This window comes from Pelmatolapia mariae, linkage group LG7 (assembly GCF_036321145.2).
Source record: "Pelmatolapia mariae isolate MD_Pm_ZW linkage group LG7, Pm_UMD_F_2, whole genome shotgun sequence".
Lineage (NCBI taxonomy): Eukaryota > Metazoa > Chordata > Actinopteri > Cichliformes > Cichlidae > Pelmatolapia > Pelmatolapia mariae.
In genome coordinates, this window is record NC_086233.1 from 7,429,331 (window position 1) to 7,452,765 (window position 23,435).

General features: G+C 39.4%; 1 protein-coding gene across 3 annotated transcripts; it reads left to right on the top strand.

Moving 5' to 3' along the window:
- The first annotated feature begins 1,955 nt into the window (after positions 1-1,955).
- ca5a (carbonic anhydrase Va) lies at positions 1,956-20,102 on the top strand. 3 transcript variants are annotated; one of them, XM_063477705.1, is made up of 8 exons: positions 1,956-2,026; positions 2,155-2,441; positions 6,882-7,079; positions 7,969-8,087; positions 11,633-11,728; positions 11,895-11,957; positions 13,560-13,718; positions 14,829-20,102. In XM_063477705.1, the coding sequence occupies exons 2-8, from the start codon at positions 2,300-2,302 to the stop codon at positions 14,997-14,999; spliced, it is 948 nt and encodes a 315-aa protein (XP_063333775.1). In that variant the 5' UTR covers positions 1,956-2,026; positions 2,155-2,299; the 3' UTR covers positions 15,000-20,102. The 3 variants fall into 3 exon arrangements, with proteins under 3 accessions (XP_063333775.1, XP_063333774.1, XP_063333776.1); XM_063477704.1 differs by having other exon boundaries at positions 1,978-2,441; XM_063477706.1 differs by lacking the exons at positions 1,956-2,026; positions 2,155-2,441 and adding an exon at positions 6,616-6,723.
- The last annotated feature ends 3,333 nt before the right edge of the window (positions 20,103-23,435 follow it).

Here is a 23,435-nt window from a genome sequence, read left to right on the forward strand (position 1 = left end):
GAGAGACGCAAGACCCAACACTCTGGATGAGCTTAAGGCCGCTATCGAAGCATCCTGGGCCTCCATAACACCTCAGCAGTGCCACAGGCTGATTGCCTCCATGCCACGCCGCATTGAAGCAGTCATTTCTGCAAAAGGATTCCCGACCAAGTATTGAGTGCATAACTGCACATAATTATTTGAAGGTTGACTTTTTATGTATTAAAAACACTTTTCTTTTATTGGTCGGATGAAATATGCTAATTTTTTGAGACAGGAATTTTGGGTTTTCATGAGTTATGTATGCCAAAATCATCAATATTAAAACAATGAAAGGCTTGAACTACTTCAGTTGTGTGTAATGAATCTAAAATATATGAAAGTCTAATGTTTATCAGTACATTACAGGAAATAATGAACTTTATCACAATATGCTAATTTTTTGAGAAGGACCTGTACATGAGCCAAATTCCTGTGATGCAAAACAGAGACTAGACTTTACTATAAACAGGTTTAAGAAAATGTAGCGTGATTAGATTAAATGTCACTGTTTCCAGTAGAAAATGAAGATAAGAATATAAAAATTGAGGATAAAAAAGAAATACTAAATAATAATATATGTTGCTTATATAGTATGATTTGTTGATAGGGATAAATTATTTTAAACTAGACTTTAAAGAAAACTATGGCTAACAAATAGAGAGATTGGACATTTATGTGTATACAGGAAGCCTAAAGGTTCACTGCTCCATGATTCAAGAGACAGAAAATAAAGTCAATAAAATGTACAAGTATTCTATATGAGCTGAAAGCTCAGACCTTACACTGCTCTAAATGCTCAGTTTCAGACATCTTTTTCCACTCTTGGCTCTGTATGATGTCAGCGGGAGGACATCCCTAATCCCCAATCACAGAGTTGTTGCAAGGAAAGCTCAAAACAACACCATTCAGGCACACTCTGATGTTAGTGCTGAGTGGTTTGGTGGATTTTAAGTGGGGTTTGTGTGCAGGAACCATGAATGCAATCATACAGTCGCAGTCGCTGAGGTGGTGGCACGGAAGGTCCTTGTAAGCCTCATGGACGTGTAAACATAGCAGCTTCCCCCGTTAGTATTAACATTCACATGCGGAAACCTGTCTGCCCACAATTGATCTTTGACCTTTTAGAAGTAGAACTTCATCACTTCATTTTATTCCATTAATCATGCATTAAATGTTTTTTTTTTTTATAACTGGTGCATTAATCCTCAAGTAATGACCTAAATCATGTTTGGTCAGTGACCTTTGACTTGACTCCCACCTCATGAATGTTTGTGCCAGGTTTGAACGTATTCGCCCAAAGGTAATTATCTTGAAATGTTGAAATAATCACTCAAAATTTAGGATAAAAACTCAAAATCTTAGATTTTAAATCCAAATGTTAAAATAATAACTCAAAAAATTAGTCTTATGGATGGCAAAAAGAAACATTTATTTATTTACAATTGGTGTCAGAAACAAGCCACCATACAAAACAGTAAAAAAAAAAAAAAACCCAGCACAACTTAAAAATTCAAAGAGCTTCTTTGTTGTTTGTTGTTGTTAATATAGACTTGATGTATAGTTTAGTATAGTTTTACATTTAAATTACATTTTTTTAATATAAAACTTCATCAAACAACTACCCGATGAAGGTTTATCGTACTGAAACGCTAAGACTTGATAAATATAATAGCAGTAAGAAAGAAAGTGAATTATATTGAATTGTTTTGTGGATATAAAACTTTAAAAGGTCGGAGGCTGAAAAAATGACACTTTTCCAAGCGCTGAATCTTAAGAGACCAAAACAATACATTTTCAAAGGGAAGCTCAAAGATATAAGTAATTTTATCCCAGAAAAATTTCCTCACGTGGGAAATGTTATTTAATCAAAGGGGGCTGTACTTCCTCTCGACGTCATCGTGCACGTTAACGCCCATCAAAGGACGTCGCTGATTGGTCCGCTCTACACCCCCTCCCCAGCCGACCTCTCTGGCGCAAACGACGACCCTGTTATCGGTTATCGAAGGTGTGCGCCGAGAACAAGTGTGTTTAACCGTGTTGTTCTGGTGCTATTGCTTCACTGTAAAGCCTAGTAGAGTGTTGTTTGCTTTCTGCGGTCACAATTTGAATGTGTGTTGTTTTCCCCGACTTCAGAAAACCAGTAGGAGGGTACGGAAGGAGGAGGAGGAGGGAAGCCAGCCGATATATTGTTTTCAGCAGACTAGCTAACTTTAGGAGAGTGGAGAAGCTAACGGCTCGACTCGTAACCGTTTGCAGGGAAGCAGGTAACTCGGTTAAAATGGTGACTTTCTCGGCTCTGGTTAGACCTTTGGCTTCACATATTCACCGACAGCTCGCCAGACAAGCCAGGAGTCACCGGATATCGCCTGTCAGAGGATGTAACCTGACTGCGTGCTCAAGCAAATATGTGCTGTCTCAGAGTGAGTACTTTTATTTATAAGGCATGTGTGGTAACGTTAGCTGGGCATCCTGCCTGTCAGCCGGCGGTCAGCTGCTCATTGTCACACAGATGATCTCTGCAGCCCTCACAGTGTGTGTGTGTGTGTGTGTGTCAGCTCGGCAGTGGTCGGCTTGTTTCATTCATTGCTGCTCACACACAGCACCGTTTGTTGGTCACTTTTGTTTTCATGCCACAGCAGCGCGGGGAGCTGTGCAAACCTGGAGCTGGACTTTGATCATCCCTGGATTTCGATCAGTCGCCTCTCTGGTGACTCGGCAGTGTTCAGACTCCAGGTTTTCCAAACACCTATTGATAACCGCTGATCGGTGTGCCCCACACCGGGGTCCTTTAACGCCCTTTGACCTATATACCTTCTACTTGTATGCACTTCATTAAATACTAAAGAAATTTCGCCTTCATCGCCACTTCCACTGTGCATATCCCTATTGAGAGCTCATAAAAATCAAAAAATGTCACGTGTTACATTACAGTATGTACTTGAGCTCCTGGCAGATGTGTGACATGCAACATTCGCATGTTACACAACTAATGAGTCACCACCTTTTATTTTCATGAGACCACAGACTTTCTAAACCACTCAGGCTTGTCTGAGCAGTTTTAATAATTTCACTAACACGCCCTGGTAATGTCAATATTGCCTTGTTTGCTGTCTCCAGCCAAGTACAAGAGTCAACATTGAAAAATGTTTGTTGAAAATATATTGGCAAAAGTAATTGCTCGATTGCCTTAACATGCATATAAACTTGATTGACATCTCATTATTAATTCATAAGGTTTAATATGATGTCAGCCCACCTTTGGAAGCTATAGCAGCTTAAACTCTTCTGGGTAGGCTTTCTACAATGTTTAGAAGTGTTTATTGGAATTTCTGATGTTGGCCTGACTCGCAGTCTCCACGCTATTTTCTGTTTTGTATATATTTCTCCTGTTTGTTATTTATTTCTGCTGTCTTACTTTTTATAATTAGTGGGTGAGCTGTGCTATAGTCACAAATAAAAGGTTTTCTGGGCATTTACTAAGAGAGGCTATCAATCATTATGGACATGAACATGATTTATTTTTAAATTTGTCAAAATACCTAAAAGAATTAAATCTATCAAATTCACGTGACTGTACTTCTCATAACCATATGCCACCTTTTCTTATTTGATTGTGCAAAATTAAATTTGACATCTCAAAAATTTCTTTAAAAAAATCTATCAAAATCTGACAGGAATATGAATAATTTCGGATTAATAGACATACCTACTTTAAAGCTGGGCAATTCTGAGGCCCTCCAAGGTAATGGAGGCCTATCTCCCCTCACCACACTCCCTGCCGGTGGCTGATGCCCTCAGATGTCGGTGCGTTGGTGGTTCTTGGTATCCAGGGCTGGGCACTCAGGTTACCCTGTACCGGCTCACTCCTACTGGCTGCTTGTCAAGTCAAGTCAAGTCAAAAAACTTTATTTATCCCCAAGGAGCAATTAAGATAGATGACAGGGGTTGGTGCCCGTGGCTCGGTTGGACCAGTTCAGGGGGGTGGGGGGCCCTCAGGCCTCTGGCCCCTGGACCTGGGTTTCTGTCCACTCTGGCGCAGTTGGCTGCTGTTATTTACTGTTAGCTAGATTATTGTGATGGTGTTGTGTTTATTATGTTGCTCTCCTTTTTGCTTGTTTTCTCTTCTGTTTTTTCTTCTCTCAACAGGTTTTTTTAAGTGCCCTTTCTCACTGTCCCTCTTCCCCTCTGTCTTTTTTCCTTCCTTCCTTCCTGCCTTCTCCCAGTCATGTCTGTCCCATCTGTAACAACTGAAAATAAAATAAATACATAATAATAATAATAATAATAATAATAATAATAATGATAAAGGTCAATCAAATGGACCAATATGGCAAGGCCATGATGTTCCACTCGGTAAAAAGGCAAAATAAAAAAAAGCTGGTAAAGTAATAAAAAGTGATAACTAGTTCTACTAGTAGCTTTAAAAATAGTCAAAGGGAAAAACCTATTAAAAGTTTTTACTATAATTTTGACTGACGTCCAGCTGAAGCTCAAGGATGTATATTAAAAAATGTGCCAGTTGTGCTACACTCTTACTTATTGTTTGTTTTAAACAATCTTTTGTGTGGGGGTTTTTTTGTGGAAAGCTGTGGTTATCTGCCGAATCCCTTGAAGTGGAGTCTTTTGTTCCTAAAATAAAAATAAATCAGTCTCAGCTCCTCTCAGCTTCCTTATTGGAAGAAAAATAATGTTGTTGGTCAGACTTAAATGAGTAGTTGGCTGTTTGGGAGTAGAAAAACTGTCCATTCCAGCAAAGCTTTTATGTTCAACCATTGTAATAAACTAGAGTTTATATTTAACTTTAACCAGCTTGTTGTGTCCGTCTGTGTCTGTACAAAGCATTACCAAAAGACTTTGGTTTTTTTTTTTAACTGGTCAGTGGGATTTTTTTTTCTTCTTTTTTGCTAGTTGCGTGGTCTTCAGTTTGATATCTGTGTAAAGACACATTCACTCTTCGTACACTCTTAACAAAAGTAGCAGGGAGGCATACTGATATCTTGCCAGATTCAGAACAATGGTGCACTCTGTTCCCTCAGTAGTGCCTGTCGGGTAAAATTTTCACCTCAGTGGGTTCAGATGGTTTACTCAGTTCAGACCTCAAGCCTGAACATAAAGAGATTCTACCTACAAGCCTCAGCTCAGGGCACAAAGTTTTCTCTGCAGAGGTTTGGAGTTACTGAGGTCTTTGGAGTATACAGAGAAAACAGTATTTTCTTACTGTTTTTGCTGAAACCTTTCCCTCTTTCAGAACCATTATACATAGTAATCATTTAGTTGGCGAGGAGTCCATTTTATTTGACATTTATGTAATATATTACTCAGATCATTCGTTTCGAATTCTTTTCTAATTCCTTATTTGTAAGTTTAATTTGCCAGAACCTGTTAAAAACATTCAGATTATTATTCTCTATTATTTTCACGAGTTCGCTTATATCAGAGATTGTTTGCTAATTAAGAAGAATGCCTCCAAGCGCACTCTTCTGTTTGGTAGCAGGAGTGACTGGAGCTCAGCTGTGATGGTCCCCCAGTGAGGTGCAATACACTAATTGGCTCAGAACATGTTATTAGGCTGGTTACTCAAGACTGTTGTGAAAGTCTTTGAAAAGGTTCAGGTCCCTGTGTCCAGGATGTGGAGCGACATTATCATATCACAGTTACCAGTCTTGCACATGGGATGGTATGACTTTTTTTTTTCTGCATTTGTGAAGCTTTTATTGTGATGCGTCTACGGGAAATGAAATGTGAGCTTGGCAGATTCGCTGATGTCTGCAAGGCAAGATATAAACATCTTGTCCTGTGCCAGGAAAACTCGAGCAATTGCTCGTTACCTCCACCCCGATTTAAATTAGGATAAATGATTTGTGATATGCTCCTGAAGTGAGTCCCTTATATGGATTCAAGGCCAAATAAACTCCACAGTTGATAATTGCAGTGCATGAGCATGCATGGCTTTGGAAGCAGTTATTGTTCATGCAATAACTGAGACAGGCAGCCAACTCTCCTAGGAGGAGCCGCTGAAATCCGATGAAGATGAAGGTCATGTCCCAGTCGGACCTGTTGAGCTTGGCTCTCAGTGGAAACCTTAGGCTCCGGAGAGAATGAATGATAAGGAAAATAAAAGACTGAACTGCCTTTGTGCCCTATGAACTGCGCATGTTCTTTTTCTTGTTGATCTGGGTTCAGATAAATGAGTGAAATAGTCTTTTAAACTGTGTGTGTGCTTTTGTTTTTCTAAGGAAAAGATTTTTTTAAAATAGTTTTGGATGTATTTCAATAGCAAAGGCACAACACCTAAATAGGGAGGCAGAGAAAATAAGCAGAGCTTTGAGTGATTAGAAGTCAGGTCTGTTGACAGATGTTGGACTGAGCGTGCAGTTTGACTGGCCAGAGGTCCTGCTGTGGAGGCGAGCTGAGGGCGTGCCAAGACATTCCGCGTGTCACTTTCTGTACAGCCGGCCCACTTCTCTCTTATTTAGTAATTTCCTTTAGGGAAAAAAAAGTAAGCGGACTAAAAGGAAGTAAGATTGCTTACTTGCTGACTTTTCAGTTAGTTCCTTTTAAGAGCTTGGGGAAGAAGGATTGTACCAGTCTTTCTAATGCTGTCACCATTTGAATCTTCTTTTTATGAAGCATTTTAAATATTTTTTAAAAAAATAATGGATTTTACAAAAATGCAGGAAGCAGCGGAGTGCAACATGAAAAGTAGGTTTAAGGGCTTTTTTGGGGTAATCTTTTCTGCTGTTCCGTTTGTCAAGAATTTTTAACTCTGACTGGAAAACGATAATCTTTAATATCACTAACTTATGTTTTGTTTTTTTACATTTTCCTCTTCCTCCTTCTTCTCATTTCATCTCCTTTAGTGCATCCCATGTGGCAGGGGCCCCTCGCGGTACCAGGAGGGGATCGTCAGTCTCCAATTGATATTGTCGTACGCAAGAGCATCTATGATTTAAAGCTGAAGCCTCTGGTTACCAAATACGACCCGCATACTTGCCAACAAATCTGGAACAACGGTTACTCCTTTCTGGTCGAGTACGATGACACTACAGACAAGTCCAGTAAGTACTCTTTTGTAATCTGCATGTATATATTTAGTTAAAATACTCTGAACAGTACACATTAAGTTCTTCAGGTAATTACTCCCTTGAAACCTAGAAAATAAGATTACAGTTTGTACCATGTAAGTTGCTCTTTTTTTGCCTGCTCAGATGGCAGCAGGTCTGTAGCTTCCATTTAAATCAGGAAGAATTTAAGGGAAATCTCAGCTGTAGGAATGCATGTTTTGGTCTACACAAGGGGATTATCTTTTCCTGCACTCCCCCTTAAAGAGCAGTCTGTATGTAGGAAAATCCAGTAAGCAATACTGCACTTAAAGGTGCCATGTGGGCTGTCATGTGACTTGTATGTTTGTGCTGACCCTTAAAAGTGCAACGTACCCTGTCCTTAAAGTGTCATTTTGGTATAATTACTGGGGTGCGCCAAAACACTAACTTTACTACCCATTAAGATTCTAAATATAAATCATGTTTTGGTGAAATTACAACAACACACTTTATAGGGTGTCACATGCAGCCAGTCTGTGTATTAAAAGCTTTAAAGCTTAGTCTGTGAGAACAATAACAGGTTTATAAACTTCACTTTGTGAAGAACTTTAGCCTTTATTTTTTTGACAAAAGAAACCTTTATGGTGCTGTATATGGAGAAAGAGAGGCCTTATCAGTGTACAGATACTGTGAGGACAATAAAAAGTTATTCTTTCATAGCCTCGTTCTCACTTTAATGTTTCCTGGATGTTGAGGTCAGTATTACTCCCTGAACAACCTGTTCCTGAACAGTCAGTCTTTGTCTTACAAGTAATTAAAAATTCCTTAAAACATGAGCTATTTCCTTTGGACGAATCCGTGTTTGATGCACTGATTTTCATGTCCTTGAACTTTATGGTTGCAGCGCTACAAGGGGGCCCCCTGGAAGACAAATTTAGGCTTTGCCAGTTCCACTTCCACTGGGGTGAGACCAACGCCTGGGGCTCAGAGCACACCGTGGACAAGAAGCTGTTCCCCGCTGAGGTACAGCAGTGCTGCCACCTCCATACACCAACACAAACACATGGAAAACATGGGGTCACGTAAATGTTCACAGCCATCATTTTTACCATGAATTTATCCAAGTCCCCTTCTGATGTGCACTAATTTCCACTAATGTTGTTTGAATATGTCCCTGGTCAATGTAAGAGCTCATAATATTTATATATTACTTTAAACTGGAAAGTATGCACAGGATTAGTGTTGTGGGATTTGTAATTTATGCTGACCGTATACAAGTTGCAGTTACACAACTAAGACAGGCTCACCTGGAAACTCTAAGGTTTTAATTTAAGCAGTTGAACAATAATATTTATATGCAATAATAATAATATGTCAAAATGCAGCTATTTTATGCACAGTTCCTTATTTTCTGGGTTTTAATTTTAATAGGATAAACTTGCACAACAATAACAGAAGTGTTTATTTTTCATGGACGTCACTAAAGACTGGCTTTCCTCCTTAGTGGTGTTTTGCTAACCTTCACTGTGGCTGCTTTTAGTGGTTGTTTGTGGGTCTTTCTGCTTTTAGTGATGTTCAGCTCCATCTGGTTGACATCAGGGAAGAGACTGAGCCAGTGGAGATTATTCCACTTCTTTACCATTAAAACTTCAGCCTGAAAGGCACTGTTTTAGTTCTCTCTTATTAAAAGTGTGTTCCACATCTATTAGTGACTGACTGAATGGACTTCAGCATCAGTGCAGCAAATTGAGATGTTAGATGCTTTTTAATACGATTGTTTTTTTTTTGTTTTTCTTTGTTTTGTTTTGTTTTTTTTTACAGATTTTGGATTTACAAGATTTTATTTTATTTTATTTTTTTAACAAAAGCCACAAAATTAGCATCACCTGAGATCAAAACACCACCAAGTACATGAGCATGTTCATACCTGTAACAGCAGTGTTCCCCTACGCACACACTCTGTTGACGCTTAAAAAGCCCTGACCTTGCAGCTGCTGGATTAATGTAGCATGCTAAGTGCAGAAGCACTGCACACTGTATGCTATTGTTTAACGAGCCGCTGAATGGAAACTCACATAGGTATTACTTAAGAAGCAGGTAATTGAGAGAGAGGGGAGGGGGAGGGTAATTCGCTGTCAGTCATTTGCAATTACTTTCTGCATCACTGGATCTTTACATAACCCCTCACTGTACCCACTATTGTATTGATGCTTGCCTCAACTCAACTCAAGTAATATTACAACCCCAACTCCAAAAAGATTGGGACGCTGTTTAAAATGTAACTAAAAACAGAATAGAGGGATTTTAAAATCTTCTAAGCCCCTACTTTATTCACAATAGAACAATATATCATGTGTTTGAACTGAGAAAATGTACAATTTTCAGATTCCTTGTTATCCACAAATCAGGTTAAAGCTCTATAGTGCAAAGAAGAATCCATATATGAGCATGATCTGGAAATGCTTGTCTTGTTTGGGACAAATCTCATTTAAAATGGACTGAGGCAAAGAGGAAAACTGTTCTTTGATCAGACAAATCAAACTATGAAATTCTTTTTGGAAAATTTGTTTCTAAAGAGGAGAAGGACTATCCTGCCTGTTATCAGTGCTTGGTTCCAAAGCCTCCATCTCTGACGGTATGGGGGAGTCCTAAGTTATGATGTAGATTTCTCACAGAATCTGGAAAAAAAAGCTGACCAGGTTTATTTGTAAGTGACAAAATACTTTTTATAACTACAATGGATGCTCCTAAGGCTCTTGCATTGACACCAACCTGTAAAATTCATGTTCCTTTAAACAAAATTCAATCACTCAGTTTAAATGTAAATGTATCCTTTCAGAGACGAAGTGGAGTTGCTCATCAGAGGTACAGTTTATTTTCAGGTTGTTAGGCTGCTTATTCAGTGCATTCCTCTCAGTGTAGTACACAAGAATGTTATAACTAAAGCTCAACCCACATGTTTAATTGCTAATACAACACACATAAACAGAGTAACAAGCCTCCTCGCAGTGCCATTCGGCCAATAAGAAAAGATGCGACTGAGATGAAGTCTCTGACATTTTTTCCCGAGTGAAATAACAATTTTCAACTAAACCCTTGCAGGTTTTTCTTGGGTCTAAATGTAATTTTTTTTTTCTGTTGTCATGCTCTGAGTTAGCAGTTGTCTGCACCCCTGAGCGTCACGGTGGTCCTCTTTGCCTGAGCTCTGTGGGTCTGTACCTCTGACACCTGTTAAAAAGTGGACAGTGGAACAGCTCATTTAAACTTCTGCAATAAAACTTTGGAAGATTCATGCCTACGACATAATCTACTTTTACATGTTGTCAGTTATCTTGTGCTCATGTTTCTTTGTTATGTGGTGCAACCCATGGGGGAAACAAATTTAAACCTGGGACTTTATTCCCCTCCTGGGTCCTCATTCTTTGTTGTGCTCAGTTTATTTTATTTTTTAACTTTTGGACTTTTGGTGATGAAAATATTTGTCCCACAGGTTTTTCCGCTTCATATGTTTCCTGACATTAATAGTTCCCACAACTACCTGACATTTGTTTGTCCTTACATTGAGGTGATAATTATTGTGATTTTTTTTTTTTTAATTAAAAAACTGTGAAAAACGTATCTGCAAATGCATCAGAGACATTGACAGTACTGCACAGGCCCGTCACGATAGCTGCAGGATGTGTCGTTATATTTCCAGGGGAGGTGCGCGTTAGGGTAGGCCACATTGCAGGTTTTCAGAGGGTTTTGTGCTTACGATGTAACTAGAACGTAGATTTAACAGAGAAGTATTAAAAAAAACATATTTGTAACAATTCCAACTGGCCATAGCTAAAACTGAGATTAGTCATGCAGGTATTTTATGCTTACTATTTGTAATCTTACATGTAATATCCTTCAGTATAAGTCAGTTTTTAGTTCTTTAGGGGTTAACAGAGAGAAGGAGTAATGGAAAAAACAACAGTGTGCTGTTGAAACAGCGCAAATATTGCCTTAGTTTGCGGTCCTTTTATATGTACTCATGTACCCTGTTTGAATTGTTTGTTCTTCAAATGTTTAAGCGTTGTGCAAAACTGGTTACATTGTTTAAGGCATACAGCTGTGGTTCTTTCATCCAGCTGTGTTTCTCTAATTCTTTTTATATCGCCAAAGTCGGACTCAAACATGAAGCGTGTGTTTGTCTGTCAGCAGCTGAGTTTACAGACTCATACATTTGTCCTGTGTATAGAACATCTATTTTCATGTAGTTCCATTACATTCACGCACGCTTATGTAAGAAGCTCCAGTGACTGTGTGTGTGTGTGTGTGTGTGTGTGTGTGTGCGTGTGTGTGTGTGTGTGTGCGTGCGCGCGCGCAGAGCATCAAGTTGCAGTTATGAGTCACAGCTTCATGGGATCTTTGTGTCATATTTTAATACAATTAATAAAGCTGTAATTTTTACACTAGGTCAAATGAAAATATAAGAAGGCAGGAAGGATTTAACAGGAAAACAGAAAAAGAGATTATAGTTGTTTCAGTTTGGGTCACATACAGACAAACTCCTGATGTCTTTGCTTTGTGTGCCGCTTTAGCTCCACTTGGTCCACTGGAACTCTGACAAGTACAGTCTGTTTGAGGAGGCAGTGATGGAGGATAACGGGCTGGCGGTTATTGGCGTTTTTCTGAAGGTACATCACACACTGTCTTTCAAGTCCTTAAACAATGACCAAAATCATATGTTTTAGGCTACTTTTGATTTGCGTTCAGCAGTGTGTTTATGTGAGAGAATGGTAACAGCTGTCCAGCTGATTTGTGAGTGACGATAATCCAGATTAAGGTCTAATCTTTGCATAGGTGGGAAAGAGACACGAGGGGCTGCAGAAACTGGTGGACGCTCTGCCTGCAATCAGACACAAGGTTAGTCACACACACATATGTGTGTATACCTGTTGTGTTTTTTCTCTGCTTTAATAAGAAAGTGTATTTACCTTTGACAAAGAGCATCACAGACCAACAATTCTGTACCTGTCAGTTTATAGGGAGGTGGTGCCCTCTAGTGGTTCAGGCTTTCTTTCACACAGAGAATTTCATTTTTTTTTTTTTCACCAAGTAGTCAAAAGAACTGAAGTCAAACCGAATCAGTAGCTGTGTATTTACTGCATCTAAGGACCTGAAGATGAGGTAAATTACACTAGCTGTGCATTAATAAATGTAGCGGATGTAAGCAGCTCGCTATATGAAAAGAATGCAGGCAAGAAACAACTGGTAGGAAACACAAGAGCTTAGTGCTTTTAACCTTGGATTGATTATTGGTGCAGAAATGATTGATTATTGGTGAGATGCTTTTTCTGGTCTGCTTTTTTTCCACAAACAACAGTCTAGTTCAGAGAGTGGAGCAGAAAATTACAACACTCAATAAGCTACAGTTCTGTGGTTGGAAAGCTGTAGAGGATGGCGTGCAAAAGTGGGAGGTTGCATCAGCACTCTGTTAACTTAGAACAGGAAACCAAGACTATATTGGGCACACAGTTACCACACCTAGACAGTTTTCATCTTGAAAGGAGGACAGACTGTCCTGACAGATCATGATTTCTGCTCCCACATCAGATTGTCAAGTCAGAATTTGGTGATAATGAGACGAATCCATGGTCCACAATGCGTGGTGTTAACAGTTCAAGCTGCTAATGGTGGTGGTGGTGTGAGATAGTTTTTCCCTTGATTTTAACATGTTGATCTGTCATTATAGACCTGTCCTGAGATGTGATTATATTTCCTTTACACTGTTGCTTGTAGTTTTTGAAGGTGACTCACTGGAGATTGTATTTTCCCCTTGTTTTTTATCACTACTAATTCACAGCTTATCACTAATAAGGTCTGATATGAATGTTTGTTCAACAATATAATAAGAAGTGTGTGCTAAATAACAGATGTTGTGTAACACATATCAAACAAATTTTAAAGTGGATAATGGATAGCTTGATGGTTGCAGTGTTAAAATAAATAGAGGCACTTGTTAGATATTTTGACTTATCAGTCTGTCAGTGGACTGATCCCAGCTGTCATGGGGCTAGAGACAGGGAGATATCAGTCTGTCACAGAGTTAAGACAGAGAGACGGACAACCATTCACACACACATTCGCATGTATGACCAATTTAGAATCATCACTTATCTGACTGTGAAATGAAGGTGGAGTACAGAAAAACATATTTATATTATAGTCAACGTTTAATGATTTTAAATATTTTACAATTTTCCACAGAGTGCATCCAGTCTGCTGTTGTGTATTTTCTGTAATATACTTGTACTGTTACACTTGCGGATGCTAATATCAACACGGCTGTGAGTGGAAGCTGTGAACCTGAGATGCACCCAGAAAAATGTTGACTCACAGGGAGAGGAGCTAAAACGGCTTGTTTCAGGCAGAACTAAGGATCAGTTTGAAGTGTGAATCATGCAAAGCTACTCCAGTAGAGTCCACAAGCTTTAACTGAATATTTGTTTCTTTGGTCTTCTGCAGGACAGTGTAGTAGAGTTTAACCGGTTCGACCCTGGCTGTCTGTTACCCACTAACACGGATGACTACTGGACGTACCACGGCTCTTTGACCACACCTCCTCTGACAGAGTCTGTTACCTGGATCATTATGAAACAGCACATAGAAGTCAGCCATGACCAGGTAAGAACGATGTTTTTAAGAATTACAACACAAAAAAGTAAACAATGTTAACAGTGGGTCGAAGTTTCATGTGCAGTGTGATTGGTGGTGTCTGTTTTCTTTTTTTCAATCCTTCTTCCTCTGTTAAACCTCCCTCTGTTAAAATCCTAAGGTGTTAAAAGGTTTAACATCTTAGGATGTGGTCCATCCTAAGACCAAATACAGACAAATAAGGGCAGAGACATAAACATGTGTTAATACAGTGTTCATTTGAGTGGGTGGGGATCAAAATTGAGGATAAGCACTGTTCCAAATGTGTGGAGCTGGTTGCTAACGTGTTATCCATGACTACTCTTAACCCTTTTCCACTAGTACCTACTCAGCCAACTCAACATGGCTCAGTTTGGGATGTTTGGCATTACAATAGAGTATGACCTAATGTGCCTGAGGTTGTTATAACAACCTTGTGGCCAAACGTCCTGTCATTTGTATGCAACACTAACACCACAACAGTGGAGGACGTTGAGGCAATGGCATACCTGCTGCCAAAGTAGTGCTTTTTTGTGTAGCTGTTTCCCTCGTTGCCAGGTTTTTGATTTTTTGTGAGTGAGACGCTCTAATGATTCATGATGCCACTGACTAGCCAATCGGTGGCATGCAGTCTCTTGACGTCACATTTTCAGATCACCTCAGATTGATTGGAATCCCAGCCGAGCAGGTACTAAAAAAGTACATACCACCTAATGGGAAACCCTAAAAACTAAGATAAGTCAAGCTGACCCGAGCAGGTACTAGTGGAAAATGGCTATATGAGAGTTATTGCTGCCCCATGGTGGGCACGAATCACTGGTGCAACTTTAAGTTGAGTTGCACACCAACCTCTGGATATGTGCTGTTGTGTTTTGGGAACAACTGTTCTTTCAAGGTAACTTTCAGTAGTGGTTTCCGATGACAGTTGAGGTTCATGTGAAGGTGTGTTTATTTGCATCCACACCCAGAAAAACCAGCACAGCAACATTTCAGCTTCAGGATTCCCAGTTCGTTGAAATTGCCCAGAAACTAAAGAGATTATCTTTTGAAGAAGTTTGATATAAATCTCTGCTGTCTGCCTCTGACTCTCTCGCTCTATAGTTGGCTGTCTTCCGGAGCCTTCTTTTCACCTCAGCTGAGGAAGATATGCAGAAGAGCATGGTGAACAACTTCCGTGTGCAGCAGCCTCTCCAGGGCCGTGCCGTCCGCTCCTCCTTCAGTCCCTTCCTGAAGGAGGCGCCATCCGCTGAAGGCGACAAGCACAACCACTGATGCTGCTAGACCCTTTCGTCTTCTCTTAGAGTAACTCACACAGTGACCACTGTCCACACTTCTGTTGTTTTCCTTTCTTCATGCTGTCAGAACATGTTGTTGCTCATCAACATCTGATGCTGGAAGCAGGTTTTTAGAGTGTAGCACAATGTAGGGGGGATGTAGGCAAACTGTTTCTGATTGGTTGCGGTTTTTATTTTCTTTTACAATTTGGTTTGACTGTTGCAGACCAAAAGCCAATAAGGGATGCTTGCTGTGGGGAAAAATAATATTGATAAGAATGGTATTTATTCTATATTTACAGTCTTTAAAGTTACTGTATGTAAAGTTTATAGCTACAGCTGTGTGTAGGGAGTCACACCGAGCTGCAGGTACAAACTTCATGGTCACAGCTACAGCAGAGAGTGCTCTGATCTCCTCGCTGTGATGTTTTTATCCTTATAAGGAGGCAGGAGCTACTGTAAGTTTACAACACAATGCCCTGGAGATTTTACCAAACCGTCAGGGGGAATGTGCCTCCCCAGTAAAATACTCAACATATCTAAAATCATCAGTGTTTTACCACTTGTACCACAATGTCACTTTTTTCATTCTTAAAGTTGTAGGATTTACTGTTTTGGTTTTTTTCCATCTACACACTTTAAACTTTTAGTGTCGTAGCCTGATATAAAGAGATACTTATATATTATACTTTATACATCTTTGTTTTATTCGGACATCCTATAATTTAAACAGTCTGAAAGCTGACTCTAAGCTTTGGTTCTTCTACATAGAACCCGTGTAATACGCACAATCATGCCTGGTTACTATAGCACATACACGCATCCTGATTGACCCAGAGTGCATGTACCTGTGTCACACTGGTGCACCCAGTTCTCTTCCTTTACTCTGGCTTACAGTGATCTCCATTAGACACCATAACCACCGTGCCTTTAAATGTTCTCTGTGTGGCTCACTGCTTTTGGCAGCTTCACCCTCACCCCTCACAGGATGGAAAGTATCTGTTCCCCCAAGCTTTAGCTCGGGTACAGTGGTTGGTGGTCACTCTCAGAAATGGTGGAGGCTCAGCTGATATTTACTGTGACGCTCACCTCTTATTTCCCAGACAGGTGTACTATGAAGTGAGGAGTCAGTTTTCAGTGTTACAAAGGAAGCTCTCTTTGCTCTCTATACCTACTTATGGTGAACTCGTAACCTGGTCTGCAGCAGAGTCAGTTATCAGTAGAGATGGCACGATACCACTTTTTTATGTCCGATACCGATACCGATATCATAAATTTGGATATCTGCCGATACCGATATGAATCCGATATAGTGTGTTTTTTAATCAATAAAACAGTTTTTTAATATATTGCTGCATTTTGTATAAGTTTATACTCAAGTTTAAATAAACAACAACACTAAAGCTATTCTGTTATACCTGTATGTAAAAAATACACTGCACCCAAAATATTTCATAGTTCAGCAACACTGATCAATCTAATAAACTTAAACCTACTCCATCCTCCCTATTCTGGTATTTTAAAGAGTACTTAGCAGAAATATTAAGCAAACTAACAAATAGGGTTGCAAACTCCCAGCAAAAAAAAAATAGGGAACCACCCCCCGCCCTCCACCTCATGATGCTTAATCGAAGTAATCAACTTTTATTTGATGCAGTGTGAAAAAAATGCACAGAATTAAATTATTTTTCAAGAATAATTAAATAGATTCAATATCTTTCTTCAACAGAATTGCAAACTGCACAGATCGTACCTTCCCAAAGGAAAAAGTACTATAGCTTACTAGGGTATATTAGACTTAACAGTTAGTATATACAGTAATGGACTTCTATACATTTTACATCAGATTAAAACTTTGGGTGTAAGATTCAGATAATTATTTATTAAAAGCGAGACATTTTAAATGAGAATAAGAAAGATAAGTATGTCTTTGTGCCCCCTTTTCCCTGTTCATGCCCTATCGGCCCCCCTGGCTAAACTTTGCTAGATCCGCCCCTGCACAGTTACCAGCCGTCAGCTGCATAGAAAAAGATCCTGGTCTAGAAAGTAATATTAAATAAATTCTAACAACAGCTTATCAAGCTTAAACGTGCTGCTGTTGTTCAGCCGCTGGTTTCCTCTTTCTGGTGCAAAGTGGGCCAAAAACAAAGAAGAGAGACGGACTCGCGACAGAAAAGCCGATCAGCTGATCATTAAGCAGTTTCACGAAGTAGCGGCAGGAGAGGGAGGGAGAGAGAGAGAGACAGTCGCTAAATATATCGGTTGTTAAGCTTAACGTGGGAACGCTTTACGAACATTCAGAGATGAACTTACACACTTGCTTTACTTCTCTCTGGGATAACTTCCTCGGAGATGAAATGCTGGTTTGCTAGCGAGGCTACAAATACACACAGCCGCTCTATCATGTGATGCACACTGCTCCGACGTGCTACGGTTATGAGCCGAGTTACTCCATGTCGCAAGTTTTGTGAGGTGTTTTTTGATATTTAATGGATCGGATTACATTTTTTATTTCTCGCAGATATCCGATCCAGTAATTTAGGTCAGTATCGGACCGATACCGATACGTAATATCGGATCGGTCCATCTCTAGTTATCAGTTCAGCTCATTTTGGCTTGGCCAAAAACTAAACTGATTTCCACTGATCTCTCTTCATTACACTATGGGACAGCATCAGACCTGCATGCACAGGTGTAAAGCTTTAAAGTTGCAGCTGTCATGGTAACCTAAAGATGTATTTGCATATAAAATCCCAGAATTAACAGTTTTCTTCAGCATTGAGCTTATGTCTTATTGGCAACATCACTGTTGGTTTTATTGACCTCTGAATAAAGCAGGCCAGCAGTCTGGATTAACCACAGTCTGAGGCTTTGTTGAGCCAGCCAACACAAAGAAAGCCTGACTATGTTGAACTTGCTTCATAGTACACCTGTCTGGTAATTTGAATGAATCGAGTTGTAATTGGGAGGAAGCTGCTGTCTTTATTAGTCTCTGTGGTGCAGTTGTTGTGTTTTAACAGAAGATTAATCGCACTAATGTGATAGAACAAATCAGTCTGCTGTTTTTGGATTGGAAGGGGTTTAAAGTTACAGTTATATTTAGCATAAAATGTAATGTAGAATCCACATTATTATTATTATTATTATTATTGTTGATGTTTTAAAGCTAAAGACCTTTTGCAGGATGTACTTGGATAGGTCACAGGAGGATAAATTACCTCTAATGTTGCAGCATGTTTTTATTTTTATATACAAGGATTCCACTATTTGAGATTCACCTGTAACCTATCCAGAGGGGACCTATTATGCTTGTTTCCATCAACATATTTTTATTCTTGGTCTCTACTTGAGTGGCTTTGGTTAATTCATGGTTCAGGATGAATTTCTTTCTTCTGATTGGCTGCTGTTCATAAACAACAGGTGGGTGGGGATTCTGCACTCACAGAGAGCTGTGTGCCCCAGTGCCTTGTCACCTGTGACATTGTACAGGCAAAAATATCTGCCATTTAGAGCAGCGATAAGCCTGTTTTTTGTCTCACAGTGCACCATTTAAAACTGAATATGAGGATTCATCATTTTAGCATAATTATATGACAGAATATGAAGAAAAAAAGCATAGTAGTTTCCCTTTAAAGATGTAAACTAGAATAAATTAAAATGATATGCAGATCCAGTGCAGGGACACAAAGGTTTTGAAATCGGGAACGATTTTAATGCAATGTTACATCATCTAGAAAGGTTTAGCAGTTGTCATGCTTTGGCTCATGTCCAGCAGCTGCAGTGCACGAAATTGGACTGTGCAGCAATGTCAGAAAGCTAAAAGGAAGTTTGAGGTAAAGTTGAGAGAGGAGGAGGGTACTGATGGAACGATAGAAGGAGACATGCATGCAGAGACCTGTCTGGCTCTGAGATTGGTCTTATTTCAGGACTGCAAACACTGCCATGCAAACTGGAACATCGCACCATATCTGGCCACTTCTAACGTCATCTGTGTGCAAAGGTTTTCTCCAATGGCACTGAAGTGGGGTGAGAGGTCATGGTTGTCTTAATGATCCCTCTGTAACAATGCAGCTATCCAAACTTGCCCTCCTCCTGGCACCAAGGCTCACGTGAGGCTTTAACGCCCCGCTCCATCTCCCCCGCGGGTCATCCGTTGGCCCCCCAGTCAAAGCAGAGCACGAAGCTGCACAGCGACTGGACTTCAGTGGACATGTATTGAAAAGATGCGATGTGCACTGGGTGATGTTAATTGTTGTGACGGCTGCAGACTGGCTAGATAAACAGTGAGGGGCCCGCAGAAGGCAGAAAAGATTTTAGCGTAAAGTTGAAGTGGAATTTGATGAGGTGGTGTGCTTGGAGTTTTTTCTTCTTCTTTGTTCAGTGTATTGTACTAACACGGGAGACAAGGGACCCAGTGCTGCCTTCATCGTGTACAGCTGTATTTTATTGATGTATTTGAATTGTGCACCATCATCTGCCTTGGTTTTTCATGGCTTTTTACTCATGTTGTTACTTTCTTATGCCTTTTAAAAAAAAAAAAAAAAATTGCAGTGCTGTTAATATTAACATATTACAATGCACACACTCAGTCAGTGCAGACTGATTATTTAAATGGATTGATCTATCAAAGTATGAGGCGCTAGAAATCTGTTTTTGGTGCTTTTCTTGATTGACTGCTAAATATTATATATATTTTTGCATTAATTAAATCTAATAGAATATAAAGTCTTCCTCTTTTTGTGTTTTAATCCATATCATTGCCTGCTTTTCTAATCATAGAGATACTACAGGTCCCACTGTACTTTCTTAAAAAATATTTTGCACCTTTACTTCATCTTTCCTAGTCTTCTGTGGCTCACTGTGATGTTTTAGCAGGTGTATGATGTGTACACTGTATGCAGTGCATATTTTAGCTGTTTATTTGTTGAGTGTGTAGCCCACATTCCTGCCCTGCAGGGCCCTGCTAGGCCATCCAGCAGTGCATGTTGGAAGACCCTCCTGATCCTCAGGTGGCGATGTTGAAAACCACCCAACATCGATGGAAACATGATTGTAGTTAGACTGATGTTAATAAATGATGTAAAATAATAAAGTATCATGTGATGTAAAAATGCTTCCTGTGCTATCTTTGTATTATTATTATTATTTTTTTTTATCTTATTTTATGATTTTATTTGTTTTTCTTAAGTCAGCTGCATACTAAACAGCCCGTCAAAGTCACAGGAGGTTCACAAGCAGCAATCTCTCAGTATAAACGAAATTCAGCTGAATTGGAAAAGTTCAAAAAGTGCAATCCCTCAAATGCCCACTTGAGACTGACTCCATAAATGAGTCGCTTCCTACAAAATGTCTAACTTCAGCACTGAAACGAGCATGTTTACAGCATGATCCCCCCCAAAAAACTGAAAAGGTTTGTTTGTTTTTTTAAATAAACCACGGTTACTTTAGTTGACAAGTAGCAGTAGCAGGAAACTCCATCTCTGATGCAGCTCATCCACACAATCTTTGTAGTGCCGGTTCTAATTTTTAATGGCTTTAATAGAGGTTTGGGGTCCAGTTTTTATTGGTCCAATATGTAACACTAACTACTGGATAGTTGGCTCTGTGTTGAAATTCTAAAGCTTATGGATGATGTAATGGTTAACAGACTTGTTGTCACAGCTAATTAGTGTCTTAAGGTAAAACCCTAATAGAAAAGAAACTAACAATAAAAACCATGAAAACACCTATTGAAATGGCAATGAAACAAGATGGATAAGGATGAGACCAAATAAACTCACAAAAACAAAAAACTTTGATCTGAGTCTTATTTTGCTATGAGTATATGTATTTCACAACTTGTCAACTTATCAAAACCAAAAGAAGAAAAGTGATTTCACTCAGTGCATTAGGAAGAAACGTCTCTGGAAACTGGAGACTCTGCTTTGTATTTACAGCTCCAGTCTTTTCAGCAAATTTAAACAACCCCCATTGTTCCTTAAAAACACACCTCTTTCCTAAAACACTGAGGAACCAGGGCAGAAACATGTTTGACAAATGAAAACCACTTCTAACTGCCTCAAGCTGCCTTTGAAACCCTCCTGACACAGAGAGGGGATGTTTGCTGGCCCCCACCCAGTCGCCTGGGGTCCTGAGGATGGATTGTTTATCCTCTTTTCTACACGGCTACCGTGGGAGGGTGTGCTCAGCTCCTCCACCTGAGTCGAGCCTAAGGAGAGGCAATTAAAGGCGACCTCTGGGGGTGTTTATTGTGTTTACTGGTCTGCAGGCTTCCCACGATTGTATGAATGTGGACAGACTGACTGGACACCCCTCTGCTTTGAACTGTACAATATGTATGTGTGTGTTTGCGTGTGTGTACTATAAGCATGCACGTGTCTTTGAAGTGGATGAATGACCAAAAGATTTTAAACCTGCTCAATGAATGTGACTAATTTTAGACTTCACAAACATATACAACAACAATTATATACAGGATATATATATATGTGTGTGTGTAGAGGAGAACAGGGCATGCTGAATTGACAATATCAGAAAACTTGGACAGAACCAGCTTCCACAATTTTGCATTTGTAGTCCACTTTGACACGATGTGACGACAAGGTAGGTTTGAATCTCTCGTAGTGGGTTGTACATTCAAGGTTGTGGTTAGTTCTGTGTTTTTTGGGATGCTCTAATGAAAGAAATCCCCCAAACCAAGAAACAGGAAGAAGCATTAAACAGGTGAGACGCTGTCTTAAAATATTCATCAACTTTTAAAAATGCCTCTTTTGCTGTCCACACTGAGATAGTTTTAAATGAAACTTGTAACAAAGGCAGGTTTGGTTTGCACCATAGTGACTCGTTTAATGGCCGTCAGTGAAGATGGGAGATGAAACAAAGACGAGACCTCGTCTTCATCTTTGCTCGAGGGGAAGTGTTTTAGGTCAACAAGCCACAATCCCCTCTACTTAAAGGCACAGATATAAACAGGAACCTGCATCCAGAGCCCCTTTCTTCCTCTGAACTCCAGGCCAGCTGCTCTTCCTCCTCATCTTCCTCCTGCTTTACTCTCCTGTGTCCTCTTCAGCCTCTCTGATGTGCCTGTTTGGTTTTTCAGATATTTGAGACAAAGGGCTTCAGTCAGTGGGATTCCTGTTTGGTTCTGAATGCGGTCTAAACTGGTTTGTTGGGTTTTGGTACTTTATTAAATACCAACTTGTCTTAAATGTAAATACCAATTAAATTCTCTAATACTTTTTCCTCTCCTTTTTATTGTTGTTGTTGTTGTTGTTGTTGTTGTTATTATTATTATTATTATTATTATTATTATTATTATTATTATTATATTACTACCACTGCTATTTTCTGTTATTTTCTTCTCAATATAACTGCACACTCTCTATATGCTCATGTAAAGCTGAGGAGCACGAGCCAAAGAATTTCATTATGGATAAATGTGGCTACACTGTTATCTGTACATGACAATAAAACTTGAAACTTCTTTTATGTCACATAGAAACTGCACTGAATGTGCAATTCCGGACAAAATGATACAATTTTTAAAATTTCTGTTTTATTCATATAGTGCCAAATCACAACAACAGTCGATTAAGGTGCTTTATATTTAAGGTAAACACCCTATAATAATACAGAAAAAAACTCAACAATCAAACAAGCCCCTTTGAACTTCAGGGTGTTGACCACGAAAATTAAAAACGCCCTTTTAACAGGAAGAAGCCTTCAGCAGAACCAGGCTCAGGGAGAGTCAGTCATCTGCTACGACAGGTTGTTTTTTTGTTTGTTTTTTTAAAAAAGTACAATAATTTACTATATGTAACTAAATAAGTAACATTTTCACCTCAAAGTATGCATTGGTGGTTTTTGGTCCCTTATAACTTCTTTAGTACTTCACCAACTCCAGATGTCACATGTATATCCAAAATGTTGTTTTTTCAGCATATTTTTCAAATCTGTTTGTGATAATACAGCAATTAATTGAAATAAATCTGGAAAATTGCAAATATTTTGTTGTCCACATACACAGAAATTCAAACTTCTTAAGTGAAGCCAAAACTCACAGATTTGAAAACAAATTCTTCTACATATAGCAACGTAGTTGCTGCATGATGGCAATTTAACAACATACATATGTGCTCAATATTCAGGGAATTTTGCTTTTATGTAGGAACACAACCACAATATATCCAGGTGGCAACCAGCTGAGTCAAATCCCCCATTGCACAAAGCAGATGAGTTGGACTCGTTAGCGCAGACTGACTCGGGTTGATTGCACCATGTTGGCAATTATTTGCAAACCATTGGCAGTCTGTCTGAGTCACTCAAGGATTATCTTGAGAGAGGTTACCACCCATCAGGTGACCTGTGCAGTCAACTTGAGCTTAAAGTGGTTGACTAGAGGTTGAGGGTGTTGCAAGGTGAATCTCTGGACAAC